We start from the raw sequence: 22516 nt of genomic DNA on the forward strand, positions 1-22516 counted from the left end.
TCGAGGAACTAAAAACGATTCCACAAATTAATCATTTTTTATTAGTCATATCAATCCAAAGGGGATAGGTTGCATTTTCTAAAAACCCTGATCATCGAAACAGCATACAAGGGGCGGATGTATGATTTTCTATCTAGAGGTGCGCGTCTATGGAAAATATAGGTTTAAACAAATAAGAAATTAATAAAACCAAATAAAAAACCTCAAAAAATAATAATCAAATGCGTTCTAAGCGGATGGCACACGCCCTCAATGCTCCCTTCTTGATATCCACAAAAGAAGTTTAATTATTTTACACTGTTACGATTGAAATTACATAAAGTAGATGAAAATAAATATTTCTTGAAGATTTTTTTTGTGATTGAAAGGGATGTAGAAAACAGAAAAATTGAACTATCCAAGCAACATGTGTTATGCAGTTACAGCAATAAAACGGACGATCCCATTACTTGGACACGGCGAAATTGTCATCAACGTCCCCCTATACGTATAGCCTATGTAGTATAAAGAAACACACAAACATAAGCAAAATAAAACTCAGTGTTAAAGAATTCCGAATCCGATGTCAGAACAGGCAACAAAAGAAACTAAACAAAATGACAGTGATACATAAATTCACAAAGGACTACTACATGTATCAGTTACTGATATTCCTGTTCCAGACCTCAATTAATTATTAAATATTTTTCCCTTTTATACCGAATAGCTGCAAAATATGAAGAATTTGACAAAAGTATACTTAATTCCGAAAAAAATGTGTAGAATACACAAATGATGTTATACAATAGTTTTTTTTTTTTTTTAAAACAAAACATACAAAAATGCAGCCCCACATACACAAATCAATACCGTTGTGTCGTAAGAACTTTAAAAAGCTTGGATTTATTGGAAATACATAGAGGGAACGAATTTAGATATAACTGTGGTACATTGGCAGATCCAGGGGTGTTCCGGGGGTTGGAGCCCCCCCCTTTTTTGCCGATCAATGCATTTGAATGGGGACATATAGTTGGACCCCCTTTTTGTCCTGGTTTGTGACCCTCCATCCCCCACACCCCTTTTTTAGATGGTTTGATCCGCCCCTGTGGTAGTTAATCAACAAACATAACTTGTGTAGCAATCAGTGGTGGAACAAGATTTTTTTTAAAAGTGAAATAGAGATGGGGATAGTTTCTCTTAATTTAACGGGTTTATAAGCAGTTTAATAACGGGACCGGGACAATATTCTGCCAAAATTCAATGATGATTTTTAATCAAAATCTAGATTAGGGTTCCTTATTCTCCCTCTTGACCCGCCTCGGGCAATAAACACACTTGTATTAGTACATAATGTTCCCGTTAATTTTCGTAGACAAGGTGTGTTCGATTTGATCATTTCATATATAACATATTTGTATATGAAAAGGATACACTTGTCACACACAGTTCTTAAATACGATGTGTGTATGTTCTTGATCTTATAAAAGCAATGACTATTTAGTGTTTTAACTATACATCATCAATAATTGGTTCATACTTTACACCTGTTAGTTGTAATTGAGGTCGGGACTAAAATATTATTTTATACAAATCTGCCCGATACGTATACGTCGATCCGTGCACGTATATAGATACGTGAATAATGCAAATGCTCTATTAGAGCATTTGCATTATTCACGTATCTATATACGTGCACGGATCGACGTATACGTATCGGGCAGATTTGTATAAAATAATATTTCAGTCCCGACCTCAATTAAAACTCAACAGATGTAAAATATGAACCAAATATTGATGATATATAGTTAAAAAACTAAAGAGTCATTGCTTTTATAAGACCAAGAACATACACGCTTCGTATTTAAGAACTGTGTGTGCCAAGTGTTTCTTTTTCATATACAAATATTTTATATATGAAAGGATCAAATCGAACACACCTTGTCTACGAAAATTAACGTTAACATTATGTACTAATACAAGTGTGTTTACTGCCCATTATCAAACTGCTAATTAACCCGTTAAATTAAGCGAGACTATCCCCATCTCCATCTCACTTCTAAAAAAAATCTGGATCCTCCACTGATTGCTACACAAGTTATGTTTGTTGATTTACTACCACAGGGGCGGATCCAACCATTTTAAAAAGGGGGTATTCCCAACTCAGGACAAAAAGGGGGTCCCCATTCAAAAGCATTGTTTGGCCATAAAAAGGGGGGCTCCAACTTACGAAACCCCCTGGATCTGCCAATGTACCACAGTTTATATCTAAATTTGTTCCTGTATGTATTTCCCCTAAATCCCAGCTTTTTAAAGTTCTTACGACACAAAGGTATTGATTTTGGGTATGTGGGGCTGCATTTTTGTATGCTTTTTCTTTAAAAAAAAATCTATTGTATAACATCATTTGTGTATTCTACACATTTTTTTCGGAATTAAGTATACTTTTATCAAATTCTTCATATTTTGCAGCTATTCGGTAGAAAAAGGAAAAACATTTAATAATATTATTTAATTGAGGTCTGGAACAGGAATATCAGTAACTGCTACATGTAGTTGTCCTTTGTGAATATATGTATCATTGTCATTTTGTTTAGTTTCTTTTTTTGCCTGTTCTGACATAGGATTCGGAATTCTTTAACACTGAGTTTTACTGTGATTATTTTTGTGTGTTTCTTTATACTACATAGGCTAAAGTTATAGGGGGACGTTGATGACAATTTCGCCGTGTCTAAATAATGAGATCGTTCGTTTTATTGCTGTAACTGCATGGCACATGTTGCTTAGATAGTTCAATTTTCCTGTTTTCTACATCCCTTTCAATCACAACATTAATTCTTCAAGACGTATTTCTTTTCATCAATTTTATGTTATTTCAATCGTAACAGTGTAAACAAATTAAACTACTTTTGTGGATATCAAGAAGGGAGCATTGAGGGCGTGTGCCATATGCTTAGAACGCATTGATTATTATTTTTGGGGTTTTTCATTGGGTTTTATTAATTTCCTAATTTGTTTAATCCTATATTTTCCATACACGCGCACCTCTAGATAGCAAATCATACATCCGCCCCTTGTATGCTGTTTCGAGGATCAGGGTTTTTAGAAAATTGCAACTAATCCCCTTTAGAATGATATGACTGATAACAAATGATTAATTTGTGGAATCGTTTTTAGTTCCTCGATAATGAGAGACGCCAGAAACAATAGAAGTTTTTTATTGTGTTTAAGAAAATAAAAATAAAATATGAAATACATGTTGCCGAAAAAACGGGCTAGGGTTGCACAATTGCTTCGGACTTATAGTATCAATCAAATCCAACACACCTTTTCTTCACTGGAAACTGTATTTAGCATCAATTATGGTATATACTATTAACATTTATATTATCAAGTATGATACATCTAAATATCGTAAATGAAGAACAGTAAACACATAAGATACATACTCATAGCTTTATTCGACATGTTTTCAAGTTGTCTACATCTGTAAGGTGCACTCGTGCTAACGGTGTGTGATACGTACGCGGATACGTGTAAAATGGCACACGAGGATAGTTTCCAAATTAAGTCAAACATTATCATAACTCAAGGATCTTTTCTTCATGAAACAAATAACTGGAGTACGTATATATCTTAATTGAAATAATGTTTTTGATATAAAGTCGGATATTATAACTTCTTTGATATAAATTGATCAACTCAAACAATTAGACACAATAAACATCCAGAGCCTCATAAATCTGAATTAAGAAAAAGGGGTGTACTCGATTCATAAAACGTATCCAAAACGTTTAATTGAAATGTTTTTTTACAACATCACCTTTGAGAGTGTAAATATAAATTTATCAGAGAGATTGAGAAAATAAAAGCTATTTTTGTTTTTTATTAGACTTTTATATAATGCATATTTATATTTTCCTGATTTTTTTGGATCAACGTAGAATTGTATTTGTTATATTTTGGTTCCTTCTTCAATTTTCTTCTAGAATTGATGCCAGTATGGACTTCGTTTTGCAAGTCCTTGAAATGCTCCTAAACTTTTCATCGCCTATTGATGTAGATTTGAAAGAATTGTTATCGATGATTACCGCTCCACCAGAACGTTCTATGACAATATCTAGAAACTTATTAGTTTGGGATGAACCCCAATCTCCAAACCGCCAGGGGAGAAATGTGTTTGGATCAATAATTATGCAACGTCGCGAATTTTATAATTCGAAAGGGGAAACCCCAGAAACATTTTTTTGAGGCAACTGCATATATCCATCGCGACATCCCCTGATAACACCTTTAAGAGTTGTTGGAAATCTATACAGACATCATAGTGATACTTAACTTAGGGTTGTTTGTTTGTGGGCAGCTCTTGTTGCCCGAAGAACCTATTTGTTTATTTAAGTTTATATTGGGTTTATTAGTATTATCGGTATGTGACTTTTTATATACGATTAACTATTCTTATTGTATGTTTTGCACTAAAAATATCTTTATCGGGACCAACCTGGCTTAATTTATCCTTTCGTCATATACGTGTAATACGATACGCCGATACGGATACGCCAGCAAATACTTGATTAATGCAAATGCTCTAATAGAGCATTTGCATTATTCACGTATCTATATACGTGCACGGATCGACGTATACGTATCGGGCAGATTTGTATAAAATAATATTTCAGTCCCGACCTCAATTAAAACTCAACAGATGTAAAATATGAACCAAATATTGATGATATATAGTTAAAAAACTAAAGAGTCATTGCTTTTATAAGACCAAGAACATACACGCTTCGTATTTAAGAACTGTGTGTGCCAAGTGTTTCTTTTTCATATACAAATATTTTATATATGAAAGGATCAAATCGAACACACCTTGTCTACGAAAATTAACGTTAACATTATGTACTAATACAAGTGTGTTTACTGCCCATTATCAAACTGCTAATTAACCCGTTAAATTAAGCGAGACTATCCCCATCTCCATCTCACTTCTAAAAAAAATCTGGATCCTCCACTGATTGCTACACAAGTTATGTTTGTTGATTTACTACCACAGGGGCGGATCCAACCATTTTAAAAAGGGGGTATTCCCAACTCAGGACAAAAAGGGGGTCCCCATTCAAAAGCATTGTTTGGCCATAAAAAGGGGGGCTCCAACTTACGAAACCCCCTGGATCTGCCAATGTACCACAGTTTATATCTAAATTTGTTCCTGTATGTATTTCCCCTAAATCCCAGCTTTTTAAAGTTCTTACGACACAAAGGTATTGATTTTGGGTATGTGGGGCTGCATTTTTGTATGCTTTTTCTTTAAAAAAAAATCTATTGTATAACATCATTTGTGTATTCTACACATTTTTTTCGGAATTAAGTATACTTTTATCAAATTCTTCATATTTTGCAGCTATTCGGTAGAAAAAGGAAAAACATTTAATAATATTATTTAATTGAGGTCTGGAACAGGAATATCAGTAACTGCTACATGTAGTTGTCCTTTGTGAATATATGTATCATTGTCATTTTGTTTAGTTTCTTTTTTTGCCTGTTCTGACATAGGATTCGGAATTCTTTAACACTGAGTTTTACTGTGATTATTTTTGTGTGTTTCTTTATACTACATAGGCTAAAGTTATAGGGGGACGTTGATGACAATTTCGCCGTGTCTAAATAATGAGATCGTTCGTTTTATTGCTGTAACTGCATGGCACATGTTGCTTAGATAGTTCAATTTTCCTGTTTTCTACATCCCTTTCAATCACAACATTAATTCTTCAAGACGTATTTCTTTTCATCAATTTTATGTTATTTCAATCGTAACAGTGTAAACAAATTAAACTACTTTTGTGGATATCAAGAAGGGAGCATTGAGGGCGTGTGCCATATGCTTAGAACGCATTGATTATTATTTTTGGGGTTTTTCATTGGGTTTTATTAATTTCCTAATTTGTTTAATCCTATATTTTCCATACACGCGCACCTCTAGATAGCAAATCATACATCCGCCCCTTGTATGCTGTTTCGAGGATCAGGGTTTTTAGAAAATTGCAACTAATCCCCTTTAGAATGATATGACTGATAACAAATGATTAATTTGTGGAATCGTTTTTAGTTCCTCGATAATGAGAGACGCCAGAAACAATAGAAGTTTTTTATTGTGTTTAAGAAAATAAAAATAAAATATGAAATACATGTTGCCGAAAAAACGGGCTAGGGTTGCACAATTGCTTCGGACTTATAGTATCAATCAAATCCAACACACCTTTTCTTCACTGGAAACTGTATTTAGCATCAATTATGGTATATACTATTAACATTTATATTATCAAGTATGATACATCTAAATATCGTAAATGAAGAACAGTAAACACATAAGATACATACTCATAGCTTTATTCGACATGTTTTCAAGTTGTCTACATCTGTAAGGTGCACTCGTGCTAACGGTGTGTGATACGTACGCGGATACGTGTAAAATGGCACACGAGGATAGTTTCCAAATTAAGTCAAACATTATCATAACTCAAGGATCTTTTCTTCATGAAACAAATAACTGGAGTACGTATATATCTTAATTGAAATAATGTTTTTGATATAAAGTCGGATATTATAACTTCTTTGATATAAATTGATCAACTCAAACAATTAGACACAATAAACATCCAGAGCCTCATAAATCTGAATTAAGAAAAAGGGGTGTACTCGATTCATAAAACGTATCCAAAACGTTTAATTGAAATGTTTTTTTACAACATCACCTTTGAGAGTGTAAATATAAATTTATCAGAGAGATTGAGAAAATAAAAGCTATTTTTGTTTTTTATTAGACTTTTATATAATGCATATTTATATTTTCCTGATTTTTTTGGATCAACGTAGAATTGTATTTGTTATATTTTGGTTCCTTCTTCAATTTTCTTCTAGAATTGATGCCAGTATGGACTTCGTTTTGCAAGTCCTTGAAATGCTCCTAAACTTTTCATCGCCTATTGATGTAGATTTGAAAGAATTGTTATCGATGATTACCGCTCCACCAGAACGTTCTATGACAATATCTAGAAACTTATTAGTTTGGGATGAACCCCAATCTCCAAACCGCCAGGGGAGAAATGTGTTTGGATCAATAATTATGCAACGTCGCGAATTTTATAATTCGAAAGGGGAAACCCCAGAAACATTTTTTTGAGGCAACTGCATATATCCATCGCGACATCCCCTGATAACACCTTTAAGAGTTGTTGGAAATCTATACAGACATCATAGTGATACTTAACTTAGGGTTGTTTGTTTGTGGGCAGCTCTTGTTGCCCGAAGAACCTATTTGTTTATTTAAGTTTATATTGGGTTTATTAGTATTATCGGTATGTGACTTTTTATATACGATTAACTATTCTTATTGTATGTTTTGCACTAAAAATATCTTTATCGGGACCAACCTGGCTTAATTTATCCTTTCGTCATATACGTGTAATACGATACGCCGATACGGATACGCCAGCAAATACTTGATTAATGCAAATGCTCTAATGGTCGGTCATTTACAGACGTATCAACCGTATCATAAACGTTGACGTATCCGCATCTGCAGATATACCAAAAAGAGTATGTGGTCCCGAAAGATTAATTTTATGTACTTTCAGTAATGCAAATGGGCGACTGATTAATTTCTAATACAGAAATTTACAAAACCATAAGGAAATTTCGAGTTTTTGTGGAATATATGTAACCCGACTTTTAAAGATATTCCGGATAGTTGGACCAGTTTAAAGACATCATAGGAGTGAATACGGTAAAGTCGTTTGTTTCACGGTGTATGAACTTGTGTTCACGTAGAACCAAATCGTTATTTGACAAATAGAGTGATACTCAGTACTGTTTTATTACATGTACATTCATTTATATGACATGTGAAGACAACTCGTGTTTCTATTACCTCTTAAGATACCATCGCAAATGAACAATATTCAAAGTTCCCTACATGTATAAAAAAAAAAGTACAATTGATTTTTTTGTATTTATTCCTGTAAGATCTTGAAATATTTTTTAAGTAGATTATTAAAGGATTGTGTACGATATTCGTGTACCTGCCCTACATTGGCCCCTTTCTAACGGCATGTAAAAGTTGTTGATAGAACTCCTTTTTTTTTTTTTTTTTAGAAAACACAACTTTCATAAATATTGAAAGTGTATGTTTGATTGTTTCGAAGAGATTCCAATTAGATTTTGTAAAATGAAGCATGATCTTATCAATAAGCTCGGGATCACATAATATTTTTCGACATATCTGCGGATGCGGATACGTCAACGTATACGATACGGTTGATACGTTTGTAAATAACCGACCTCTAGTACAGAGCGTTGATTACAAATATTGAATCTTATAACTGAATTTCAATTTCCCTTTCGATGGACTTCTTTTCATATACTGAAAATGAAACATAGAAAATACATGAAAACAAATAAGACCTTAATCCCTTATCAACCGACAGCCGCTGAATTACACCTTAGAACAAATTCAATAAGAATCGACCGTAGTTAAACACGTTTGTTAGCGCTCAATCCTACCACAACATTGCGAAGTAGTGAAATACAAACTGTAAAAGCAGATTTGCATTCTCTCCATTAATCAAGTTGTCAGAAGGCACAAAAAAAATCAAAAACGCAAAGTACCGATCAATGTGTATTTGTAGTTGCTGAAAGCTGTAGTTTAAACTAACATTTCACTTAAAGACAAAACATCCTAAACTAAATAATTAATGAGTACACATCCAACGGAATTACGTTTAATGAAGTATTATAGTAGTCAGCGAAAAATAACTGTGCTTGAGCTTTTGATTTTGCCATTTGATTAGGTCTTTCATTTTTGAATATTCCTCGAAGTTCGGTATTGGTACCTTAAATGACCTTGTGCAATACCAGATTATCAGCTCATAGTTTAGACAGGATTGATGAAAGGTTTTCATGATTAAAAAGTAAAATCACAAAAATACTGAACTCTGAGGAAAATTCAATTAGAAAGTTCATAATCACATGACAAAACACATAAAAAACGAATGGACAAAACACATCAAAAACGAATGGACAAAATGAACTGAATATGCACACCGTAATAAGGGGGAAAGGAATATCACCAGACAAGAAAAAGTAAAATAGGGGAAAAAAAACAAAATACACTGCACAAACTCAAGCAACAACAACAAAAATATCAGATTATAGGATATACTGAACTGGAGAGTAATAGAATATTATTAGTTGTGAAAACTGAATTATTTCAAAATAAAAAAGTTATAATTGAAAACACTGTTCGAAAGTTGAGATCGACAGTACATGGACGACTTATAACCTTCTGTGAAAATCTTTGAACGCAAACATATACTATATAGACGTAATGTATTTCAAACTCATCCATTTGGCTTGGAAACATTCGAAAGTCGAATAAAACAAAACAAAAAAACTTTGAGGCATATTTTCCAAAAAAAATTCATATCCGTTTATACTTTTGAAAACAAACTTTAATTTTGACTATTTCTATTGAACACATTGTCGACTGACTGATATTGACCAGCATGCTCTTCCAAAAGAAATGATAGGGTTTGAACCAAATATTACAACTCCATACCCTTCAATCTCGGACATATTGAAAACTTTCTATGCGTCTTATGTGATCTCCAAAACTCATAAATATACTATACACACATTTTGAAATTCATTAAAACTATTGATTCCTGGTAACAAAGGGCAATTGTTCATATACCTGTGTATCCTTCACAATTAAGTTGTATACCTGTGTTCCGACTTTTAAGATCAGTTCTGATGTCCATTTGTTAATATACAATTGTATATTATGGTAATAAACTAACACGTACCTGCTCTAAAACATGTCTTATCTGCATCCGATGTACAACTAAGAGTATCTGAGTCATCAAGAGGCAGTCTATCATCAGTCGAAACCAACATCATTCCTGTTATCATAAAAAATATTACATATAAAGTGTGCAAAGATATACCACAGACTTCATAGAGAAGGTCATTTCATGCGTATGTTAATTCTAAACAGCATTCTGAAAAAAAACTTACGAAGACGCATGCCGATATAAATTTTATAATTCTATTACCAACAAATTCACTAGTAAACTTGATTGATTGATTGTTTTTGCTGAAAAGAAAATATTTCATGCATATTGAGAACGACAAAAAAAAAATACAGTTGATCCGGAAATTTTTTCTCTCTATCAACTGGGCTTAAGAAGCGTGTGATATTATTTATAATCAATTTGAATCATATCGTTACTGAGTGATTCTGATATAGAAATCATTGACGGAAAAGCATTTTTAATGTAAAAAATAAATATTATCCTTTGCTTTAAGGTATATCACAGCAATATCGAATTGTTTAATTCATACATTAAAACCGGATTCACAATGAAGTTTGATATATAGTTTCTGAAAACGGAAAAGGAATTATATAAAATATATTTATCGTGATTAAACGATGAAGTTTCACATTTGTCTGTGTAATGTCATTTTATTTTGATTCGAATGGATAACATTATTTTTGGAAATTTCTGTTTCTACTCTCCGTTTAATAGGAAAAAAAGAAAAGAAGATGTGGTATGGTTGCCAATGATACAACTGTCCACAAGAGACCAAAAGGATACAGACATTAACAACTATAGGTCACCGTACGGCCTTGAGACGTTATTCAAACATGCTTTCTAAATTTTAGTGCGTATATGTATAACACTTAATTATACTTTACCATTATCAGTAGGGTCTTTCAATGCATCCAATTCTTCAACAGTAGAACCATAAACACTAGAACCATCAATGTAATGTGTAAGTTCATTAATCTGCTCCCGATAACCTGGAATATTCACATACCCAGGCGTTAAGTCTAGTACTGTTAGGTAGATCATTTTATATTATCTCTTTTATTTTTAAGTCTTCAATTACCAAGTATTGGCTGTATTGCTGTATGCTACGTTTTTTGTTTAACTTCATATTATTCACTCAGGTTCAGTCCAACATAAGACAGTGATTTTAATAAATTGGCAATTGGTGAATATTTGAAATTACTGCATAACTGCAGAAAGTAACAATGGAATATAGCAAGGTTGATTCAAGGTATTTTTGTTGACAAATGGTCAAAATGTTGGGTTGGTTGTATTGATGACAGTTGTTAATGCATAGTGTCTATAACTGTTGCCTGTTTTCAAAAGTTGTTGATCTTTAGAGAGTTTGATGTGTTATTGTTGCCAGATTTTAAGAAAACTATTACTATTGATCTGTTCTGTAATAAAATTGACACTGGAAATAAGGAATTTGTTAAAGTAGTTATCACGGGTTATGTTCTTCTCATATATGTTATGATGGTATGATACTAAACCCCTAACGGGAAGGATTGTGCCTGATGTTCATATGATGAAATCATAATCTTTCAGTCAGTTTAATTGAAGTCTGGAGCTGGCATGTCAGTTAACTGCTAGTAGTCTGTTGTTATTTATGTATTATTGTCATTTTGTTTATTTTCTATGGTTACATCTTCTGACATCAGACTCGGACTTCTCTTGAACTGAATTTTAATGTACGTATTGTTATGCGTTTACTTTTCTACATTGAGGCATAGGGGGAGGGTTGAGATCTTACAAACATGTTCAACCCCGCCACATTTTTGCGCCTGTCCCAAGTCAGGAGCCTCTGGCATTATAAGTTAGGTAATTATAAATTTCTAAAGAAAAATAATAAAAAAAATATTTCAAAAACAATACTGTTATATATAGATATTTTTCTTTTCTATAGGTTTAATTTGCATGATAATATTAATAAAAACATCTTACCTAAATTACAACCAATGTCACAAGCCGCTACAGATCTAACAAAATTCATGCATCTCCTACTATTAGTTCCTAGTAAATCCCGATGGTAAGGGTCGTTACCAGGTATAGTGAATGGAAAGCAATCTGAATTGATTGGTCTACAATACATTATGGTTGTTAGAATTACTTTCCAGTTTATTTTGTACAATCTTTAAAAAACTATTTCTTTTTCTTTCTTCAAAAGATTAACAGGTAAATTTACAGTATTGAAACGATAAAAGATTCGAAGACTTGAGGATAACATCTTTCCTTGACAACCATAAAAACGCCATATACATACGTATGTGTAATTCAAAATATATACAAACCTCAAAAATATATGCATATTTTTTTTAAACCACTCCCTTAAACCCACGACTGATTCGCTTATTAGAATATGTGATTTATGGAGGTATTGTTTTTAAATTGTGTTTCTTAATTCAAAGACTGAATGAGATATAAGTATTTCTATATAAATTAAGCTTACCCTTGTTTAACCTTTTGCCATTATGATTTCATGAACACTTACCTACTAGGATTACAGCAGTCTAAATTAAAAGGATAGGCTCCTGTAATGATAATAACAAGAACATGTTATTAAAGCTTTCTTCACTATGTGTTATACCTTAATCATTTGAGTTTTTCCTTAATGCATAACATTACTTTATATCAAAATATCAGATAAATAGGCTATGATTAAATAATAAAATGAATAGGCTATAACAAAATTATAAAATGAATAGGATAAAATAATTTTATAAATCAGTTAGCTTTTCTAAGAAAATTAATAAAGATGAATATTCAACGAGTCACCAAATAATTATTCACAATTGTACGAAGCGTACCTATTTAACTTAAATTATCTGCGTTGATAGTTGAATTCCTGAATTAAATTTTTCTAATAACATAGGTATCAAAACGAATTTAGTATGCCTATATTCCTTAAATTTTTATCCATTTCCATTTAAAATTCCATAATAAAAAGTAAAATCCCAAAAATACTGAACTCCGAGGAAAATTCAAAACGGAAAGTCCCTAAACAAATGGCAAAATCAAATTATAAAACACATCAAACAAATGGACAACAACTGTCATATTACTGACTTGGTACAGGATTTACAATGTATAGTAAGGAAACAACTGGTTGTAAGTGCAAATTAAATATGTTAACAACCCTATTTTCAGATACATTTTCATGAGATTATTATTTTTTACAAGGTATTTACAAAGGATGATCAAATAACAATAATTACCATGAAAACATAGCGGTATACCTTTCACAATTTATGTTTATTAGTACAGATGAAACGACTTTGACCCAGCGCATTAATAATTTAAGAATAGATATGTTTCATTGCATTGTCAACGCCTTCAATCACGTTTCCTTCGACAGTATTGAGCAACACTCTAGTACCATGAAAGTGCATACGCTTAATATTTGATATAACTTCAGTTTACTAATAACAGAACCAATATGTAAACCAATAAATACAATATTCAAAGATTGTATTACACTGCCAGAAAGGCAACTTTTTAGAGTAAGTTTATTTTAAAGGATTTAGAAGTGTAACCGGATCGTATCTAAATTTATGGGCTCGGTTTAAAAAATCACCGTTTTTTATAGTTTGAAAAGATTTTTCTACAAGTACACCTAAACTTGAAAACCAAGTTTTAGTACCCATGGTTTTTCAGTAAATTGGTGTAACGGAATCCCCATGCAAATTTATGAGTTATACAAAGCCTACACTATTTGAAATCCAAAACGTCACTACAGACACGATCATAGCGAGTTGTGATACATAAACACCGTAAGACGAAATATTGAAAGACCATTACATACATTTTTCCAGCAAATCACATTCTTACCTTTGGCTAAAGCTGTTTTTGTTATATCATGATCAAGGAACTGTCCAAATGTCATCATATAGGAGCTAATGGCTGGATCAATATCGGCAAGTGTACTTGTGGTGTGAACAAAGTTACTGATCTCACGTGGACCCTCTAATGCTGTTCCGCTTACTTTGCTAAATATTCTAGGTGATTGTGATGCTTTAAAGGAAAATGAGCATGATGCATGTTTTTGAATTTGTCATATATTTTAAATGTTTTTTTTTTCTATACAAGTCTAAATGTGTCAAAGTTGCTATGCAAACCAGAATTTAACGTCTTAACATCAAATGATTGGAAAACAGCTATTATATCCTGATTTGTTTCAGGCATTACTTTACTGTGGATTCATTTATTTTCGTGGGTACCAATTTTCGTGGTTTTAGGAAAATTTACATATTCGTGGATATTCAATTTCGATGTTTTGGCAAAGTCTACACTCATTCCTTTCGAAAATTTGTTATTCGTTGAACATTTGAATTCGTGGTTCTCCTGTACCAACGAAATCCACGAAAATTGGTATCCATCGAATATTAATGAATCCACAGTATCTAAAACAAAAATGGATTAATTATAGTTTTATAGCTAGCTAAACCTTTCACATGTATGTCAGTGAGTCGCCTAGAATTTCATTATATTGACAGCTAAGTGTGAAAATTGTCACATGTCCCGGACAGGAGAAGATGTGAAATGCTGAATATAAAATAAAGTCACAGATCTAGTATTCAAGACCTGATGAACTATACTGCAGTGTACATATTGACAAAATGTTTTATACTGCGCAGAACACCGTACCTTTTTAAAATTGTTGAAACTGTTTCTATTATTATGTCGTAAAAGAAATGTATATTTAAACAGATACAAGATATATTAAAATCAACAATTAATACATTTCATAGTTTAACAGATTCATTTGATGAAATTATAGCCTAGGGTTTATTATTTATGAATAACTAGGCAACATGCTCAGTGCAACTAGAATTTGTCTAACATGTATATTATTTCAAGGGAGGAAACTTTTTTTAAACAGTTGAGTTATGGTGCTTCTTAAAATATTAGAAAGTCATTTTGACAAAAACCTTTGCACTTTTTATTTTTATTCCTTTTAACTTTGTGTATAGTTGTCAGACAAATGCATCAACATCACTCTTATTTAGCTTATGTATCAAAAGAAGTTTAAAATTAAAATAAGATGCTTTATTTCCACGAAAGTGAAATTTAAACGTTTAACGTTTCTTAAAAGATACCAAGTGATTCAAAGTATCATATTTTACGTCAATATGAGGTAAAATTTGTTCATTGAGTCTTGAATACCCGTTCTGTTATTACATTTCTTATTTTCCGTATTTCTTATCTTCTCCTTTCCGGTAAATGTCACAATTTTAGCCAATAGAAATCATAGGCACATCGTGAGACAACAAATCAAAAGATTAGAATATCGTATGGAGCTTAAATCTTCCCATCGTGATGATGAAGGAAATCTAAGATATTATTTACCATCCTGATACTCTGCTTTTAAAAATCTATCAAATGGAGTAAATGATTTCCCCCAATACGGATGTTCCAGATTATTGCAGGATCCATCAATAGTCCGGTACTTTGCAGTTTCATTGCATACTGTAGTAGTGAAGGGACATGGAAGATCTAAGAGGCTAGCGTCTGGGAGGTTTGAGATGAACTGGTCTATTTGTTCTCTGTCTGTTTCTGACCTACAATAAAGTTTATTGAAAAAAACGAGAAAAAATGTATTTCCTCTTATAGAAAACTCACAAGTATGCTTGTTTACAGTTCTCTACTGGGCGATTTATTAGAAACATCTCTGCGTAAATCAATTAAACGAAATTAAAACAAATTTCAAAATTTGTATAGTTATTAGTCAAATCTATCAAATGAATTTGAATGAAAAAAGTTGCTGATATGAAATCATTTTGTTCAGTAGTACAAATAATGTACTAGTACTTAAGAAAAGTACTAATATAAAGAAATTTGATATTTTTCCAGCTGTCCACTTACGTAATGATTATAGGTATTTGTATGACCTTCAACAAATACAAAAAAAAGTCATACCGGTTGGTAAGCTATAAAAGATCACAACATGACATAATGTGAAACAATTCAAATGGAAATAAACTCACCATAGATACCAAGATTAAATTTTGTATTAATGCCAGACGCGCGTTTCGTCTACAAAAGACTCATCAAAAGACAAAAGACGCTCAAAGCAAAAAAAGTTAAAAAGGCCAAATTAAGTACGATGTTAAAGAGCATTGAGGACCGAAATTCCTAAAAAAAAAGTTTTGACAAGTACAACTAAGATAATCTATTCCTGAGGTAAAAACAAAACCTTAGTATTTTAAATAGTAAAAAGTATTGGAATTAGTTAATTTATAGATATGAAGTACTGTTATGAGTTCAATGTCGTTTAGAAAAGTTCAAAGATTAATTTTCCGATGGTCATCAATTTTTCTACAAAAAAATAGAAGGTTTTATTGGTATGCTTGAATATTTGTTTTTGTACAAAAATCGTAAATTATTTTCTAACAGTTTATCATTTTAGAAATTAAATCACATATTTCTATCTTAATATTGATAAAACAATATCAATTTTATCGTTTAATGAGATGTGAGAAAATAATAAGTTTTGTATAAGGAAAAAATCCTTAAAATATTTCATTTCCAAATAAGAGAAATTAATTTATATAGCAGACTTGTTTACACCTTCAAAGTTGATGAAAAGGTCAATCATTATTCAGAAACTTCAGTTCTTAATTTTCAAATTATTTTGAAAACGGTTTAATTCATCAGATTGACACCGAATACAAAAAACTGCGAAGAAAAAGAATGAAGACACAAAATAAACAGTGAAACAAAAAGATTGTCCATATTTATTTTCTAACTCTGGACCTTATTATCCTATTTTTACTATTTTCTTTTTCTGAACCAGAACCTTCTATCTAGAAAGAAAAGTCCGTTCTACATACTATACTACTGGACCTATTAACCGTTACATTCACATGTCATAACCCATAGCTTTGGAATTGTTGACCAAATATGATCATTCTGTTCAGTTATATCGTATGATGAAAATATGTTTTGGACAAGAGAACTGTAACATAGCCCGATCCCTGAGTGGAGAAACAAGAAAAATCACGTTTTAAAATTGATTGACCTAAACTGTAATATATACAGTTAAAGGCATTGCGATGAATAAACTCATCATATATACTAGGATTAAAATCTTGTATTTGCGCCAGACGCACGATAAGTCTACAGAGAACTGATCAGTGACGCTACAATAAAAAAAGTTAAAAATGCCAAATAAAGTACGAAGTTGAAAGTTTGTCCATTGAGAAAAAAGGAAATCTTTAAAGTTTTGCCAAATACAGCTAAGGTAGTCTATTCTAGAAATAGAAACATACACTTTGACACTTACAATATCTTGTTTATACTTCGCTTCTTTCGTCGCTTATTCAGATGCGTTGTTGATGTTACTGTGCTTCCTGGTGTTGTTGTTATTTCCTCTGTGTCTGTCAATATACTTGTTGTACCTTTGTCAGTTGTAGTTTCCGTTGTGTCAGTTAGCATACTTGTTGGACCCATTTCAGTTGTAGTCGTGAATGCCGATGTTTGGTGACTTGTTGTGAATGAGAAATATTCTGTGGCGTATTCTAGCGCACGATACACAATGTCTCCATAAATAAACCCTTGTTCATGTATCAAAACTGATTCCATTTTTGTAATAAGATGTGGTCCAAATATTGCAGTCAGGTTACCATCGGGTGTGTCGATACCTAAAGTAAATTTTAGAATCGATAAGTACAATATACAAAGATCTGACTACAATAGTTATCAAAGGTACCAGAATTATAATTTAATACGCCAGACGCTTTTTTCGTCTTCATAAGACTCATCAGTGACGCTCAGATCAAAATAGTTGTAAATCCAAACAAGTACAAAGTTGAAGAGTATTGAGGATTAAAAACAAAACAAAAAGTTATACCAATGACAGCTAAGTTAATTTACTCCTGGAATAAGATAAGATAAGATAAGATATTTTATTTTCCAATTATGGGCCCCAAAGGGCATAAACATTACAACATCAATAATTTTTTCATAATACAATACAAACAATGAGATAAAAAAAAAAAAAGATAAACGAGAACTATTTAAGTTCTTAAAGAATACGTAGATAAAGAATCTATAGTATGTTTTTTTTTAATACTAATGCATTTTATTGCAAGTGTGGTTGATATAGATAACAAACAAGTAGCCCAAAAAGAAAAAAAGAAAAATAGATATCCACATATGTATAGTACACAAAAAGTTGGATCAATTAAATATATAATAATTAGCCAAAAAGAAAGTAGAAATTAAACATGTCCATGACTCATCCTGTGTCAGCAGCAAATAGGAAAGCATTATGGTTTCCTAAAGGCAGCTGACACCAGGGGGCGATACCTTATGGGCCATAGGCATGTAAAATGTGTGTAAATGTCTCTTTCCTACCTGTATCAAAAGCAAACAAGGAAGCATCATAGGTAACTTGAATGCAGTTGATACCAGGGGACGATGCCTCAAGGATATAAGAGAACATTTGAATAAATAATATATCTTAACAATTTTTTTTTTTTTTTTAATCGGCTAGTATGTTTGTGATATTCAGATGAATATAATTTTCTATGTCCAATCAAATGTATATACACACATAGATCTCCTTTAACTAATCTTCACTAAGGAAGATGTTTGTATATAAAATTACATATTATTTTAAGTAACTCAACATTTTCTACACTAAATAACCAGATAATTTTGCTTTGACTGTTCATATGATTAAAATAAGAATTATATTGTGCAATACTAGCTAACATACAATTTCTATCATCCTCAAATTTGTTACAATCAAATAGAAAATGAGCCTCATCTTCGACAGTATTGGAAGAACATTTATTACATATTCTGTTTATTCGGGGAATACCCTGATATCTACCTAATTCTATTTGTAATCTATGAGAAGATACACGTAATTTGGAATAAGAAAAATTCAATGTTTTCAACAGGCAATCAAAAAAATGACCATATAATTGACATTCAAGTCAACACCAAGTGCTGACTCCTGGGATGGATGGTGATACCCTCTGGGACAACATCAATAACAAAACTTGTTCAAAAGACCAAGAAGTCTTCATGGATAGTACTTCAATTAACAAACGTCACCAAAAGAAATTATAATAGTGACATCCTTTTTTAATAAGATCTTTACAGTTCAAACTAATATCTGTGTCAAAGACAGAATTGAGAAAAGGTTTGAAGTAGAATTTTGTTTCAAAAATCTGACTTAATAGTGTCTTGGCTATAAAGTCAGTCCTACTTTCTTCAGAACAAATGACTTCACTACAGGTTAAATATAAAAAAGCGCTTCGGACGCATGAAATTTTAAAGTGTTGTGTCGTGAATACCAAATGCTAAATTCTAAATAAAAGAGGGACAGTCAAACTCATCAATCTAAAATAAACTGACAACGACATGGCTAGAAATGAAATAGACAAACAGACAAACAATAGTACATGTGACACAAAATAGAAAACTAAAGAATAAACAACACAACCCCTACCAAAAACTAGTGGTGATCTCAGGTGCTCCGGAAGGGTAAGCAGATCCTGCTCCGCATGTGGCACCCGTGGTGTTGCTTATGCTATCACAAATCCGGTAAATAGTCTTATTCGGTATGTCACATTCATGAAAGGGAAGGGAATTGTAATCTAATTAAAAACTGATCTCTAATCGCTCCCGTTTTCTGATATGTCGCGTGGGAGATCTAACGAAATCCGCTTTGGGGTCACATGTGAGTGACCTCGTATGTGTGTCTTTTTTTACCAATAAAATTGATTCTTCCACGATCTTGAAAGTTAATCGTAAGGTAAAGGGATATAACTCATTTTATATACGACAAAATCGTCAGTCAAAATAATTCATAAACTGTTTTGATTGGCTTATTTAAAATAGGTCATCAAATCATTTGCATATAATTATAAGTTCATAACTTCTAGTTCACTCACATGTGACCTCGAAACGGGTTTCGTAAGATCTTTCACGCGACATATCAGAAAACGGGAGCGATGAGAGATCGGTTTTTAATTAGATTGGTAGTTACGACGTAATGAACATATCCGATATCATTTGTGAAACGGTTTTTCCATAACGGTCGACCAATTGATGGCATCCGTAAAATTTACGAAGCGATGATTTCAACTTCACCATTTGGAACTCTTGGTTTAATAGCTTCCTTGTGAGCAGTAACCCTGTATCAAGAAAATAATGATAGGGAATGCAAGCACGGGAATGTCGTATCAATTAGGAGATATATACCCAGTATGCAGGTGCTGCTGGAATGTTGCGGTTTAGAAACGGAAAGTTCACAATTGGAAAGCTGAAAATCATTTTTTTTGTCGTATAGTTTTGTTTTCAACCGACCCTCATTGTCAAATTCGAGATATAGGTCAAGATATGAGGCCGGATTAACTGTATCTGTAGTATCCTTTATCTCTAGTTCGATGGGAAAGATGCGTTTCACATAGTCACAAAATTTTGAATTATTTAGTGAAAGAACATCATCTATATAGCGCAAAGTAAAGTTAAAGGAAAGGGCTTACTTCTTAGCTTTCCCCCTCAGAAGTTCCTGTATGAAGTCAGCCTCATAATAATAAAGAAACAAGTCGGCAAGTACCGTACTGTACAGTCGGGTTGAAGCCTCTTTGTGTGTTAACATAAGTGGTTGTTCTTTTAATCATAATAAAGCAATAGACCACTTTCGAGTTCATCCGTCATCGGAAAAAACTTGTCAATTATACGCGCCTTTATCACCGTCATTTGTGCGTTTAGGGGCGACGTCACTTCCGTTCCAATGTTGAGCGAATGGTTGGAAAACTATAATTCTATATTGTACGAATTATTCGGCAAATTGAATTCTCAAAATTTAAAACCAGCACTGCTGTCATTAGGGAATTGTCATTAAGTACCTACGAAACAACCATTATTTCTAGTTTATCCTACACAATGACGATCACTAAGACGCTTGATGAACGTAAATAGTGCAGGGATACAGGCGACCCCCTTGATCTGGTAAATGACGTCATAAAGGCGTGTATAATTGACGAGCTTTTTCCGGTGACGGATGAACTCGAGAGTGGTCTATTGTGATATATAAAACTTACCTCTTTCTTTCGCATCTTCATTTCCGCTCAATTTATATTTGTGGTCATTTTCCGATTCTATCTTAAATTCTCTCATCATGGAAAGAGATGGTACTTCAATTGGTTCAAATGTCGCATTTTTTTGTAAGAGATGTCTCACTGGACCAATAGTCATTGCGTCTAGCATGCCATCTGTCTCATTCAATATTTTTCCAGATGACAATGTGAAGGTTAGAATGGTTATACAAACGGATTTCCTACAAAAATTGTAAAAGAAATGTGAATTAAATTTTATTAACTGCGAAACTATCGAAACTATTAAAAATCCGACTACTAAACCCATAGTATGAACAAAGTTGATGTTATCTTGAAAAAAAAAATACATAATTCTGTAATTCTGGAAGTTTGTTAAGGTTTCAGATCTCTAATAAAAATATCACTGTTTTCTATCATGGGATATTTATAAACTTTATTTTGTATTTTTTTTTATTCCTGGAGCATTTACTTATTTTTCTGTATTATCAACATTGCGAAGTAGTCAACGCATAAAGATAAGCGAATAATTCGGTGACCAAAGGTTTTTGAAATTTTAAATTTTAAAAGAACCAATCAATTTCTAAAAAGTGCTACATTCATTATGAAGTTAGGTGGATATCACTTCATCACGAATGCAAAGAAGTGGATAGCAAATGTTGTCAAACCAGACAAAAACAAACTGAAGAGTTAAACCTTTTAGATATTGCATATTCATTGAAGGTCCAGTTGAAACATAAATTCAATATATGAATTTACAAATTCACCATGAATATCAATATTTAATTATTATTTGTTTGTACTTTTTTATTTATTTGTTGTGGTTTGTATTTACTTTGTCTAGTTTTGTAAATGCATTTGCGTTTGTTTTGCATTTGTTTTCGTTTGATTTCTTGTTTTTTTTAAAACAAAAGATCTTCTGAATATTAATAAATGAAAAAATAAAAAAATAGGAGTTGTAAAAATTATGATAATCTTAATTATGATTTAAAATATCAGACAGAACTTACCACATATTCATGTTTTATGTAGAACAGTTTGGACCGTTTTAAAAACTATTTTCAAATTCACGAAAATTTATACCGCGGCCAAATTTATACTTATTTATTTATAAACTGCAACGTCAAGAAAAATCCAAGCACCAATAAATTAATTAAAGCATCTTTGATGACTTCCTTGTATATTTTAGGTGACACCCTATTTAATTAATTTGTTGATAATACCCTGCTACCGAAATAGATTACAGGTTTTGATTTCATAAATTATGAAATGCATATACTTATATCAATATTTAAAAGGCTTTATACAAAAAAGAATAAATAAATATGCACTATTAGTATTACATTATTTTTACGCATGATGGTTCTTGTTTTCTCTGCAAACTGTTCAATTCATTTTATGTTTAATAGTTTCCATTGCATAGTTATTTCTTATAGAGCAATCATTTTTTCAATTTCTGCAGCATTACATTAAAGATATCAAATGATCATCAGTTAACGTTTTTTAATACGTTACACACCTGTTTTACAATAAAATCAATTTAATTACGTAGAACAATAATGCCCCCAATAATATACA

The 22516-nt window shown here is 32.0% G+C and overlaps 1 protein-coding gene across 1 annotated transcript in view; it reads right to left on the minus strand.

The window, feature by feature from the left end:
* Window positions 1–22090, minus strand: part of LOC134715797 (peroxidase mlt-7-like) — a 34006-nt gene extending 11916 nt beyond the window's left edge. Inside the window, exons 1-9 of the mRNA XM_063578245.1 lie at window positions 21949–22090; window positions 20927–21162; window positions 17149–17506; window positions 15213–15424; window positions 13695–13877; window positions 12358–12397; window positions 11811–11947; window positions 10733–10837; window positions 9840–9935 (exon numbers count right to left, since the gene is read on the minus strand). Coding sequence (XP_063434315.1) covers window positions 9840–9935; window positions 10733–10837; window positions 11811–11947; window positions 12358–12397; window positions 13695–13877; window positions 15213–15424; window positions 17149–17506; window positions 20927–21162; window positions 21949–21959 — 1378 coding nt within the window. The 5' untranslated portion in view covers window positions 21960–22090. The remainder of the gene's footprint in view (window positions 1–9839; window positions 9936–10732; window positions 10838–11810; window positions 11948–12357; window positions 12398–13694; window positions 13878–15212; window positions 15425–17148; window positions 17507–20926; window positions 21163–21948) is intronic.
* Window positions 22091–22516: the final 426 nt, after the last annotated feature.

The sequence above is a fragment of the Mytilus trossulus genome, chromosome 4 (assembly GCF_036588685.1).
Source record: "Mytilus trossulus isolate FHL-02 chromosome 4, PNRI_Mtr1.1.1.hap1, whole genome shotgun sequence".
NCBI lineage: Eukaryota > Metazoa > Mollusca > Bivalvia > Mytilida > Mytilidae > Mytilus > Mytilus trossulus.